At 64.1% G+C, this 12,692-nt stretch overlaps 1 protein-coding gene across 1 annotated transcript in view; it reads right to left on the minus strand.

The window, feature by feature from the left end:
* The window catches only part of MYO15A (myosin XVA), a 56,538-nt gene that overhangs the window by 17,291 nt on the left and 26,555 nt on the right, over positions 1-12,692 (minus strand). The window contains exons 26-50 of the mRNA XM_060289934.1: positions 12,159-12,243; positions 11,277-11,358; positions 11,069-11,199; positions 10,555-10,650; positions 9,894-10,129; positions 8,371-8,552; positions 8,032-8,104; positions 7,647-7,835; positions 7,276-7,436; positions 7,073-7,167; positions 6,452-6,572; positions 6,185-6,252; positions 6,035-6,112; positions 5,697-5,877; positions 5,473-5,605; positions 5,042-5,147; positions 4,830-4,902; positions 3,676-3,797; positions 3,441-3,500; positions 2,927-3,002; positions 2,526-2,641; positions 2,319-2,437; positions 1,079-1,220; positions 507-618; positions 340-414 (exon numbers count right to left, since the gene is read on the minus strand). Of these exons, the coding sequence (XP_060145917.1) occupies positions 340-414; positions 507-618; positions 1,079-1,220; positions 2,319-2,437; positions 2,526-2,641; positions 2,927-3,002; positions 3,441-3,500; positions 3,676-3,797; positions 4,830-4,902; positions 5,042-5,147; positions 5,473-5,605; positions 5,697-5,877; positions 6,035-6,112; positions 6,185-6,252; positions 6,452-6,572; positions 7,073-7,167; positions 7,276-7,436; positions 7,647-7,835; positions 8,032-8,104; positions 8,371-8,552; positions 9,894-10,129; positions 10,555-10,650; positions 11,069-11,199; positions 11,277-11,358; positions 12,159-12,243 (2,912 nt within the window). The remainder of the gene's footprint in view (positions 1-339; positions 415-506; positions 619-1,078; positions 1,221-2,318; positions 2,438-2,525; positions 2,642-2,926; positions 3,003-3,440; positions 3,501-3,675; positions 3,798-4,829; positions 4,903-5,041; positions 5,148-5,472; positions 5,606-5,696; positions 5,878-6,034; positions 6,113-6,184; positions 6,253-6,451; positions 6,573-7,072; positions 7,168-7,275; positions 7,437-7,646; positions 7,836-8,031; positions 8,105-8,370; positions 8,553-9,893; positions 10,130-10,554; positions 10,651-11,068; positions 11,200-11,276; positions 11,359-12,158; positions 12,244-12,692) is intronic.

The raw sequence follows: 12,692 nt of genomic DNA on the forward strand, positions 1-12,692 counted from the left end.
AGGGGGGCCCAGGGATACAGAGCTTGTGCGGGAGGTGTGTCACGGGGCCATTCACAGAGGAGGACACAGCTCTGGGAAGGGAAGGCATCCCCTCAGCGGGAGCTGCAGAGAGCACAATGCAGCGCTTGTGGACCCTCGGGCCACACACATGGAAACGCTAATGTCCACGGAGACCCTTTAGCCAGATATGTGGGCAGAGGCCTGGGCTGCATGGCCGCCTTAGGAGCTGCAGCCAGGCCAGACCCTCTGGGACCCCGGAACCCAGAATCGTGCCTCCGCTGTTTGGGGTGTCTAGGTCTGGCAGCTGTGGCAGCTGAACGGGGGTCCCGGGGTACCTACCGAAGTCAGGACCTCGACGCCGCAGCTCCTCCAGGTACACGACCTTCTTGCCGACCACACAGCCAGCACTGTAGCCTGAGGGCCGGACCTATGTCAGCACCCGCTGGGAAGCGCCCTGCCCCGCCCCCGCCTCCCCCGCCGTGCCCACCCCTCCCCGTGGCGCTGACCCATCCGAGGTGGCTCCAGGGGCTGCAGGTGGATGATGTCACCCTTGTGGAAGGCCAGCAGCGCTGGGTCCTCAGGCAGGAAGTTCCTCACAGCGACCACGTAGTCCGAGTCCTGGGTCAGCCAGGGGTTGGGTGAGGGCTGCAGTCCCATCCCCCTTCTCCCGGAGGCCAGGGGCCACTCCCCTGCCCCTCACACAGGACGTCAGAGCACTGGCCCAGGCCTCACCCCCTCCACCCCTCCCGAAGCCTCCCCACTGAGGCCAGGTGCCGGGCCTGGGGGCTGCCTGGCCTGGAGGGAGCATGGGGGCGGATGCTCCCGCCGCAGTGGGCAGCGGCGAGCAATGCAGTCCTTGCAGGAGGATGAGCACTGCAGCTGCCATGGAGCCCAGAGGCATTAGTAAAGGACTTTGAAGGAGCAGGCAGAGGGGAACGGGCATCCCGGCTGGAAGGCACAGCCCGTGCAAGAGCCTATGGACACAGTTGCTGCCGCACACACGCATCCATGCTTCCCAGGCATGAGCCCCGTTCTGGGCCCTCAGCCCTGCTGGGGGCATCTGTAGGAGGGCCCTGACCTTCTTCAGCTCCAGGATGAAGTCGTCCACCAGGGTCTTGACCTGGTGAGCTCGGGCTGAGAAGAGAATGACCTTCTCGCTGGCCAAGTTGAACTCCAGCATGTTCTGGGAGGGGATGGTCACAAACAGGATATCTGCAAAGCTGGAGGATGGGAAGGTGGCATGAGGGCAGGACCCCGCAGCTAGAGGGATGCCCTCCACCCACCGTCCTGCTCCTTCTGCGCCTGCCGGCCTCCCCTCCCCTCCTGTCTGCAGCTCTATTGTGTTGCCCACACCCTGTGAACCCACAACCTTCCAGCCCTCCCCAGGTTGTGCCTTTTATTTTTTTGCCTCGTGATCCAACCTCCCAGATTTTGCCCACACAAATCTCTCTTTCAGTCCTTGAGCAAACTCTCAAGCTCCTGAAGCAAGGAGCCTGCACCTAACCGGTGAGCGAGGCTCCCCACCACCACCACCCCCCACCCCGCGCCGTGCTCTGGTATAAAGGACAAGTGGGCTGCTAGGAGCGAGGAGTCCGAGGACTCAGGAAGGTCTCACGCCGCCGAAGCACCCTTTCCCTTCCGAGCTGCGTCTGCATCTGGCTGTTCACACGGTCGCCCCCGCTGCACGGCGAGCTCTGTGAGGGCCAGGCTGCAGCGTGGCCGGAGATGGGGATGGGGTCGTGGCTCCCAGCTCCCCACTCCTTGGCTGTGGGACCCGAGACAAGCAACACCTCTCTATGAGCCTGTTTCCCTGATTGAAGGGCTTTGGCGCAGAGCCGTGCATATCGTAGGTACAGTCGCCCCTCGGTATCCGAGGGGGACTGGGTCCAGGGCCCTTCGAGGGCACCGAAGCCCACGGATGCTCAAGTCCCTCCTATAAAATGGCCTGATGCTTGCATATAACCTATGCACATCCCGTATACTTTAAACCACCTCCAGGTTATTCTTTTTCTTTTCAGATTACTCCTAACACCTAATTCAATGTAAATGCTGTGTAAATAGTCACAAAAGCAATGTAGACGTTATGTGAATAGCTGCTGGTGAGTGGCAAATTCAAGCTTTGCTTTTTTGGAACTTTCTGAAATTTTTTTCTGAATATTTTCCATCCGCGGTTGGTCGGATCTGTGGATGTGGAGCCTGCGGATATGGAGGGCCAACTGCACTCAGTCAACGGCCGTGAAGCCAGCCGGTGAGGAAGCGCTGGTGCCGGCCCACGTCCAGCGCCCGGCCAGCCCCATTCCCGCCCATCCGCCAGTCACCTGTACGTGCGCAGGACCCGAAGCGGCCCACCGGCCTCGTGGCTGCCCTTGACCATGCGCAGGAGTTTGATGCCCGTGTGGGACACAGCTAGGATCTGCACGCCGGTGCCCACGCTGCCCTGGGGTGGGGACGAGTGGCACGTGAGGCTCTTCCGGCCTCATCCCTGGAGCCCCTGGGCGGGCAGGGGGCAGGCAGGGGGCTCGCACCGTGGCAGGGAAGAGGCGGGAGAAATAGACCTCCCAGCTGTCGCGTGCAATGCTGACCACGGCCCGCTTCACACTCTCCGTCACCAAGGGCCTTTGCGTGTCCAGCTGGTTCTGGGCTAAGGGACACAGGTCGGGTCGGGACTGACCCACGTGGCATGGGGGGAGGCTGACCCTCAGCAAGGAGGTGTCAGTCTGTTGTGTTCCCAGTGTCCATACTGGGAAACTGATGTCCACAGACAGACAGGGACAGCCAAGGCCACAGCCGGTCAGGCAGAGCCCAACCCAGACCTGCGGCCAGGCCGTGGGAGAGGCCAAGAGCAGAGCGGGGAGGGTTGGCGGGGGTGGGGTGTCTAGCTGGCTGCCCCGTCGACCTCCTTCCCTCCCCCTGGCCCCCACGGTACCAAACAGGGCTTTCATCTGGAGCCTCTCCTCCGCAGAGATGCGCAGGCAGGCCTCGGAGAACGTGTCGTGCAGGATCTGTGGGATGAGTGTGACACCGGCGGCCCGTGGGACTCCCCCACCCGGGAGCCCACGCTGGACCGTTTTAGGACGACTGGGAATGTGGCAGGGGTGCCTTTACGCAACAGTGGGGTCATCTGTGTAAATCAGATCCCACTCCCGAGGATGCTCTCCCTTCTCCTCACCTCCACCCTCCCCAAGCCCTAGTTTCCTCATCTGTATGGTGGGGCTTGGGTTGGACCCCAGGCCCCGTGCAGCTCAGACCTGCTGTGAGTCTGGTTAGGTGGGACTGTGGGCTCTTCGACCCTGTCTACAGTGGGGGCCTCGGCAGAACAGCTTCCCCTCCTCACTGTAGTCGAGGACCCCAAATCCAAGGAGGAGGATTTGCAGACGGCTAGGCTATGCACCCCCTGCCCTGCTGAGTACACGGGGCATTTAGGGAGGAGAGGCCCTCACCTGGCGGAACAGCAGGTCCAGCTGCACAGGGTGGCTGTAGCTGTCCTTGGGGTAGAACACCTGTGGGAGCAGCGTTTCCGTGAGGACCTTCTGGAGGCCCCTCCCCCGCTGCAGCCCCACTCGCTCTGCACCAGCCGTGCTCTGACCCTGACCCTGGCTCAGCTCCGCCCTGACCCGGTCTCCCGCCCGCCTCGGGCCCCTCTGCCCCCATCCAGCCCCAGCCGGGCTCCAACACCTCTTTGCGCAGGAAGATCTTCCAGGGGGCATGCTGGTAGCCGTAGAAATCGGGGCTGAGGAGGCGGTGCAACCGCGTCTGCACGGGGTCCTCGGCCGGCTCCAGGGACCGTGAGGCCAGCACTGCAGAGGCGGAAGCGGGCTGGGGCAGAGAGGCCTCCTGGCCCGTGGCGTACACACACCTGATCACGCGGGCACACGTGCACACTCACACAGCCCAGCCCTCCTCCCCGCACATGGAGACCCGGCGCCCGCAGGCCCAGCCAGGGGCCGGGGGCCTGGGAGCAGGAGAGACAGGCCGCTGCCTGGAGGCCAGGCCCCGGCAGGTGTGGGCGGAACAGACAGTTCAGAAGGACAGAGCTCTCAGTGCCGGGAGCTGGGGTGGAAATAACACCAGTGACTTAGGAAAGTCTGGGGGCTGGTCTGTGAGGGGCGTTCGGTCTGGGCGGTCGGGCAGACCTCTCTGAGGAGGTGACACTTGAGACCTGAATGTGGAGGAGGTGCTGAGCACGCAAAGATCTTCCTGGAAGAGCATTCTAGGCGGAGGGAACAGCAAGGACAAAGGCCCTGAGGCAGGAATGAGCTCGGTGTGTGCCAGAAACAGTGAGCAACAGAGTGTCTGAGGGGGGAGCGGGAGGAGATGGGATTGGGAAGGTGGGCAGGTCATGCTGTGTCACGTGGGCCACAGTGAGGAGTCTGGAGTTTATCCCAGGAGCCACTGGAGCGCTGTTGACAGGCGTGACGTGAACCGACTGATCTCTGTTAAGAGGGCTGTGGCTGCCGTGAGGCAGGAGATGCAGAGGTTAGGGCTCCAGCCGGGAGGCCTGGGTTTCTATCCCTGGTCTGATACTGTTGAGCTGTGTGATCGTGGGCAAGTCACTTAACCTCTCTGGGCCTGTCTCCCCACCTGTAACATCTAGAGGCACAAATGGTACTGTGTTGAAGGGTCTTAGTGAGGATTTAGTGAAGCCAGAGTGGGCTGGGACTGAAATCAGTGTTAAGTGTTGATGCAATTACACAAACGTCCACACTGTGGGTCCACACGGGCCCAGGGACACGGACACACATGCCACCGTCACGCAGACCAAGTCTCACCTGTGTTCACACTTGGACACCTGCCCTCGGGCCCCTCCCTCCCTCCCTCCTGGCCCTCACCTGGAGTGGGCCCCACGGATGGCCTTGGTGTGCTGGTCACTGGCTTCACCAGGGCTACGGCCTCTCTGGGGACCTGTCCCTGCCCCAAAGACAGCGCTCAGGGGGGAGCAGCAAGGCCACAGCTTATAGGGGCCAGCTGGTTTCTGAGGCTCCCCCAGAGGCCCCACTTTGTCCTTTGCTCCACCTGGGCCCAGCCAGACCCTGCCCCTCACCTGGGTGCCAGGGGCTGCCGCTGCATGGCTCATCTGCGCCCTCAGGATCATCAGGGCCTCCTCGTGGGGGTCCGGCCGCTTCACGAACACCCTCCCGCCGTCCTTCCTGGTGGGTGGGACACTGAGTCTCCTCTTCCCAGCCACATAACTCTACAATAGGGAACTTTTTCCTCCACCCCCATCACTATAAACGAGAACCCAGAGAGGACCAGAGACGGGTGTGGGGACACACAGCACACCCTAGAGAGTGGTCCTGGCCTCCCTCTGCCCGGGTGGCTCATCTGGACCACCTGTGTGAACACACTCACTCCCTAAAAGTTGCTGGGTGGGGGGGCTGCGAACCCAGCAGATGGGCACATGGGTGGTGGCTGAGCAGGCCCGTGGGGAGGCCGCCGTCCGGATGGCTGGAGGGCTGGGGAGGCCAGGCTGACCTGAAGGCTTCGGGCCGGCCTCCCCGGGGCGGCTGCTGGTGTTGCCTGACGATGTCCTTGATCTGCTGCGTGGGCTGCGGGAAGTGCTCCGAGTTGAGGGTCGAGGACCGGACCAGCTCTAGGCTGGGCGAAGCTGCGGCAGGGGCACGGGGGCACAGGTGAGAGTGCCCTCCCAGCCCCACCCTGGGAAGTGGGAGGCCCCCCGGCCGGGAGAGCACACTCACTGGATTCTGGAGGCGCCCGGTCCTGAGCTAGAATGGGGACGGCCACGGGCTTGGTGGGGGGCCTCGGGGCCTTGACCAGAGGAGCGGGAGCCACAGGCTTTGGAGCGCAGCGCAAGAGCACGGGCTTGGCCGGGAGTCCGGTGCCTACGAACTTCGGCCGGGCCTCTGGCGCTATGGGTTTCTGTGGAGAGCAGGGTGTGGGGTGGACTTCCCGGGACACATCAGTCTGCTCTCAGGGACCCCACATCTGCCCAAGAGGGGTTGAGGGGGCTCCTGGCTCAGAGAGGTGCAGCGATGCCCCAGGGCACCACAGCACTCACCTGGGGAACCAGACTCACCTCTGGGGGCGATGGCCTTGGGCTGGGACTCAGGGGCTGCTGCTGGAGCGCCATGGCCTGCAGGGTCATCTCCCGGGCCTGGGGAGAGTAGCGGTGGTGAGCGGGCAGGCCCAGGCTCCGCCCCCCGCAGCCCCCAAGCCCGGCACTCACCAGCAGCACAGCCTGCTTGCGGATGAAGGCCTGCTGCAGGGCCAACGTGGAGGCGTCCAGGCCTGGAACTGCAGGGGGGCCGTGTCAGGGGACGTGGATCCAGAGGCTTGGGAGATGGGGGGGATTCCCTACTGTGCCTGCCCCTCCTCCGCCGGCTCAACCTCTCCCCACGGCCGAGGCTGCCTCTGTTCTAGGGCCAGAGCAGCCCTGAGAACCGAGGGGCTCCACCCTGCCCGACCCTGGAACCGACCGGGGGCAGCCACTGACTTAGCTTTGGCCTTGGCTCTGGAGGTCTCCGGGGGCCGCCTTTGCTGCCGCTACCGCCATCTCCACCAGTCTGGCCTCCCCCTTTCATGCGGTAGGCAATGGCTGTTGGCTTCTCCAGGTCCTGGGAGCGGGGGCAGGTGGCTCAAGTGACTGCCCCAGCGCCGTACTCCCCAGCTTCCAAGGCAACAGGCACCTGACACCGCCACCGCCTGTGTCCTGGGGGCCTCCCACCGGCCAGCATCTGCTGTGTGCCCGCCCTCTGCCCACACGGCACCCCGGTCAGGCCTCCGGCAACCTTGCGAGCCCCAACCCACCCCTTTCACAGGGGAGCAAACTGAGGCTCAAAGGGGCTGCGCCCTGTTCAGGGCTTCACGTTATGCCTTGGAGGGGCTCCTGGGAGTTCCCAGAGTGAGCAAGGGTGCCCGGGGGCCCGCTCCCAGTGTGTCCCGGACCCCCAGTTGTGGGTCCTTCCGAGCACCTCTAGCTGTAAGGACACCCTCATCCTTTGCTTGACCCCCAGCAGAGCTCCAGAGAGGACACGCCACCCCAGACCCTGGCTGAGAGCGCCTCCTGTGTGCACACGCCGTGCTGGGGTCTGCAAACGCCCTGCTGCGTCCCTACCGCATCCCCGTAGGACAGCACGGGGTCGAAGAGGCTATCCAGGTAGCAGTCCAGTCCTTTGTGGGCCACAGCGGGCTCCCCAAGGCTGTCCGAGTCTGGCGGGGTTGGGGGACACAAAAGTCAAGTCCTTTTCTCCTGCTGATGACCACGCCCGGCTCCCAGGCTCCCCCCCCCACCAGAGACAGCAGCCACTGCTGGTCGACCTTGGTGGGTCGCTGTCCCTCTCTGGGCCTCAGTCTCCCCATTTGTACCGTCCTCGTTGTGGCTGCAGTACCCATCGGAGTTGGCCACGACGGGCACGTGCCCCAGGGGCTGGGGCCTAGCGGGCGCGTCCTCGTCCGAGTCCCAGCTGTTTCCAAACACCCTGTGGGGATGGAGAACACACAGCAGCTGACCCCCCAGAGACCCAGAGCCCTCCCAGAACCCCCGTTCTCTCCTGTGCCCTGGAACTGGCTGACTCTCTCCCTTTAAAGGCAGGGCCCTTTGGCGAGCCTCGAAGCTTAAGTTCAGAACGCAGTCCCCCACCGCCAGCATCCAGGAGGGGGAGCCTTGTGCTAGGAGAGGCCATCTCTACCTGGGACCTCCCCTGCCAGCCGTGGGCCCCTCTGCACCCACGATGAAGTAGGCTTTCTGTCGCGGGAACTCCCTGAGTAGCTCGAGGTCCGACACCAGGTCCAACACGTAGTCGTGGCCGGCCAGCTCTGCCCACTGGACCCCCTTCTTCCTAGCCACCGTCCAGCCCCGCCAGCCGTCGGTCAGCCCCCTGGAGACAGCACGCGAAGGGCTGGGAGTAAGGGACAGAGCCGAGAGGTACCACCGGGGGAGACCCTGGGATGGGAGCCAGACACCACTCATGGCCGGAGTGGACCCTCCGGGGCTGGGGGCCTGGCCTCTCGTCCCTCCCTTCCTCCTTCCGAGGTGCACAGGGGTGCACTGGGTGGGGCATTCCAGGAGCCCACCTGTGCCTCAGAATGTCTCCAGCCACCTCTTCCCCCGTACTCCAGGAGTGCACCGGGCAGGAGAACTGGTCACCTGGGCGGCAGCGGGTGCAGGGCTCAGCCCGGAGCGTCTGCGGGCCAGTCCTGCGGCTCCCGTGCTCTCGTCCTGGACCCTGAATTTGCATCTCACGGCCCTGGCTCCCCTCCCCGCTTCCAGGTCCAGCCACCATGCGCCCACACACACTGACCTCTCTCCAGGGCTACATCCCGCAGGCCCCTCCCCAGCGCCTCCTAAGCCCAGGCTACTAGCGCCTGCTGACTCCGGCTGCCCCTCCGTGGGGCAGGGAGAGGGCAGCTCACCGTTGAAGCAGCCCACGTCCAGCGCCATTCCGGCCTTCTCCTGGGTTGCTTTCCACTCGAGCTGGGTCAGAGGGAAGGTGCGGGCAGCGCCAGAGCCCTGCTGTTGAGCCTGGCCCATGGCCTGCATGAGGCGATGTTGACACACAGCCTGGAAGCCATTCCGCCCATAGTCAGACACAAACCTGATGGGTAGGAGTTGGCGCGAGGTGAGGAGGGATCTGAGGCTGGCCGGCAGTGGGGGAAGGCCCCGAGCCTAGTCAGGGGGCCCAGGCCAGCCCAGAGCTCTGAGAGTGGTCTACAAATGATCTCGGGCAGCCCGGAGTTCCTGGGCTAAGCGGAAAGCGTCCAGGCCAGAGGTCCAAGGACGGCCAAAGCGGTTCCAGGTTGGCCCACCTAAGCTCGTTGGAGCAAAATGTCACTGCCAGGGTCGGGGCTGCAGGGGGTGTGGGCAAAGACCTGGCCTCTGGGCACTCCCTCTGTTCCCTCACCAGGCCACCCCGGGCGGTCATCGGCCCTCTCTGAGCCTGCTTCCAAGTTCAGAGACGGCCGTGAGGGTTCAACCTGACCCAGGACCAACCAGCCTGATCCCTGGCAGTGGCGGGCACTCCTTGTGCCGGGCTCCCTGCCCCCTCCCCACCGCTGGCAGCCTGGCCAGGAGCACCAGAGGAGCAGGCAGACAGCGGCTGCCAGAGGGAAGCTAGAGCCGTGCCCACGGGAAGCCCAGCAGGCAGGTAGTGGCCCTGCCCCCGGCACAGATTCCCAGGGCCGGCCAAGGGAGCTGCCCCTACTGCACACGGCTCTGGGGAGCTCTGCACGCTCTGTAGTTCACAGTTACCCTGTGAGGTGGGTCCTGTTACCATCCCCAATTTCCAGATAAGGAAAGAGGCTCAGAGACGGGCAGTGACTTGGCCCCGGTCACACAGCAGCTAAGTGTCAGAACTACGATGCTGCCCAGGGCCTGCTTGAGCTCCTTCCCTTGCAAATCATTCGTATGACCCAGCACAGTGACAGCAACATCACCATCAGCTCATCAAGACCAGGATGCTGACAACGGCCACACGCACGCAGCAGGCTACACTTACCGTGGGCCTGGGTCTGTTCTAAGCACTTCACACGTGTTTGCACATTTAATTCTCACACAGCCTACTACGTAGGTACTCTTATCAGCCCCGTTTTATAGGAGAGGAAACAGGCTCAGAGAGATTAAGTAACTTGCCCAAGGTCACACAGGTCATACGCGGCTGAGCTGGGATTTGAACACAGACTGTCGGAGTCTATACTCCTAACCATACCGCTACACCCCGCCCCCCAAGATGTGAGAGGTCAGCGCCTCTCTTCCAAATTCCCCGCACCCTGGGCTGGCTACCTCCAAGTTCCAGAAGCCCTGTATCCCGCCTCACCCAACTTCCGCCCTCTGCAGTGAAGCCCCGGGCCAGCCCCCAAGCCTGAGCTTCCAAGGACCGAGCCTCCCTCCTGGCCCAGCCTGACCCGGCGTCCGCCCCGGGCCCCCCAGCTCCACTCACTTGAGCAGGTACTTGTCGAGGCGCGGGGAAGGCGCGAAGCCGCTGAGGCAGGCGGCCAGCAGGAGCCAGCCCCGCTCAGCGTTGTGGGCACTGGGGTTCCGCCACACCTGGTTGGCCAGCTGCGCCAGGATCTCATCCCGCAGCTCGGGCACCGCCAGCCCTTTCTGCACGATGTAGTTCCCGAAGACGTGGTCCTGGGCTCCGTGCAGCTGGGGGTCGCCCATGAAACGCAGGATCTGGCCACAAACAGACTCTCCTGGGCTTCTCGGAGGGCTGTTCCCGCCAGGTCCCCACCCCCACCCCACATCCCTCTCGTGTCCTTCCCATGTCCCCCTGCCCATATGAAAGTCCCCCATGTTATAGTGTAATAGCCATACCCTGGGCCAGGTGACCCAGCCTTTGGGAAAAAATCAAGATTCTCCTGCTCACGAACCTTCTATAGCCCCAGCCCCTCCCCGCACCCCCGGCCTCCAGGAGGCCCCTCACCTCCTGCACATTCCACGCCCCAGAAGGTACTTTCTAACATGCATATCCGACCACATCCCTCCCAGGCTCATGGCTTGGGCTAGTAGAGGGTCCAGGAGGGCAGGGCGAGGGGCCTCGCCGTCTGGCCTCGGGGACAGGGGCTATGAATTCGAAGGTGGTCTAGGCAGACCCGTACCAGCTTGAAGATGCCCACGGCCTCTGCATGATGCTCCGCCGGCAGCCGTGTGAGGGGCGTCCTCAGGGGCGCTGCCAGCATCCCGAAGGCAGGTTCCTGGGGGCACAGGGCAGGAACGTGGGCACAGAGCTGGGACAGACGGACGCGTTTGGGGCACAGCAGCCCGGGAAACGCAGGTCCCCAGTGTGCAGACGGGTAACCGGCTTGCAGAGGGGCAGACACCAGCATCTCGGTGACAGAGCCCCCACGAGGCCCCCTCGGGGCAGGAAATGAGGAGCAGGGACGATGCGCTATGGATCCACCGCTCGTTACGTTTCTGAAATGTTTCCAAGCAGCCACCTCCCGAGCCCCCGAGGGCCCTCCACCGCTATCCAGGGCCCCCGGAGACCCCGGCCTCCTCATGACACAGACCCAGCAACTGAAAGGCTCATACCTGATCCCACCGCGGGTGGCCAGGAGCCAGCCCCAGGCTGAGGACAGTGCCAGCTCTAACTGGGCCTCTGCCAGCCCTTACCTTGAAGTGGCACCGGACAAACTTGGCCATGGGGTAGTTGTTGATATCCAGGGGCAGCGTGACCCGGGGCTCAGCCTGAAGCCGGGGAGTCCGCACGGGGGCCACCCGGGGCATCTGGCCCGGCCTGAGGCCTGTGGACAGAGGAGGCCATGAGGGGCCTGGTCCCCTCGCGCACCCGCTCCCACCACACCGCCTGGCGCCGATGTACCTGCCACTGCTCGCAAGAGCCCAGCTAGCTCCCCTGGGACCTCCAGGTGCCCCACAGCCACCACCTGTCGCTTGCTCAGCTCCTGGGGGGACGGCACAGGGTGAGGAAACAGGCCTGCTGCTCCCCCACCTGCCGGCCTCCCTTCCTGTCCCCTGCGGCCACCCGGACCCCACACCCACCTCCTGCCCCCGTAGCCGCACCTCCGCCACCCAGAGCCTCCACTCCGCCCTCGGCTGCAGGAGAGCAGATGGTCAGGGTGGGCAGCGGCGGGCAGAGGCGACGGCCCCAGGCCCACCTCACAGATGGGGGGCAGAGGTGCGGCCAGAGAAACGGGGTGTGGGAAAAGACAGCGAGAGAGACACAGGCCGAAGGCACAGAGTGACACTTTGGGAAGAGAGACGCACAGGATTTCTGGGAAGTCCTGGAGAGACGTGTGACAGGGCCCCTCCCCGGCGCCCACAGAACCTCCAGTAAAGGCGCAGCTCCTCGGGGCTTTGGGGTTATGTCTGTCTGTCTGGCAGTGGGTTATACAACGATAAGCCGAGACTGGCACGAAGGTGAGAGCACCACCAGAGCCGGTGCTGTTCAGGTCGCCAGATTCTAATCAGGCCCGGTTACTGGGGCCCCTGCTGTGAGCCCCGCACTAGCCACACCCTTCCCATGCAGCCTCTCTTTCAACTCCCTGCACATCCCCAAGGGGTGGGTGGGGAGATCGCGGCTACTGAGGGCCCAGCGGGGATTCAAACCCAAGCCCGCCCCGGCCAAGTCTCCGCCTGGGGGCCAAGTGCTTCCTCCCCGTTCCTGCTGCCCCACCCCCACCCCCGGAGCCCGACGGGGCAGGCCGGGCTCCTGGGAGGAGGGCGAGGGGCAGGCCTGCAGCACCTTGAGGTGACGCTGGTGGCTTGTACATGTGTGCACCAGGGCCCGGAACTTCACCAGACGCCTCCTCATCTGCTGATACCGCTGCCTGGGGGTGCGGAGGAAAGAAGGGTCTGGGTAGGGGGGTTTCGGGGCACGGGTCATGAGTGACCTAGGGGCAGAGATGCCCACACCCGCCTTGCTTGGGTATCAGTGCCCACATTTCACTCCGGGGCCCTCTGCACAAAGGGAAACAATCTCGGAGAGAGCCAGTGACCTGGCCAAGGTCACACGACAACCTGAGTGGCAGGACCTGGATTAAACCGTCTGGACCATGTACCTCCAATCAGGTTGTAGTCCCAGGATATGGGACATGCCGGGGAGGGGGGGCCCTCTTGGCTGGAGGGATTCCCACCCACCAGTCACAAGGACCAGGGGGTGGGAGGGAAGGACATCCAAAAGCATAGACACAGAGAGTCTGATCACCCTTCCTGCAGAGGCCCTACTCTCAGCTTGCATGCCTCCAGGAACAGGGAGCTCACTACCCAAGTTCAGGCT

The sequence above is a fragment of the Globicephala melas genome, chromosome 20 (assembly GCF_963455315.2).
Source record: "Globicephala melas chromosome 20, mGloMel1.2, whole genome shotgun sequence".
Taxonomy (NCBI): domain Eukaryota; kingdom Metazoa; phylum Chordata; class Mammalia; order Artiodactyla; family Delphinidae; genus Globicephala; species Globicephala melas.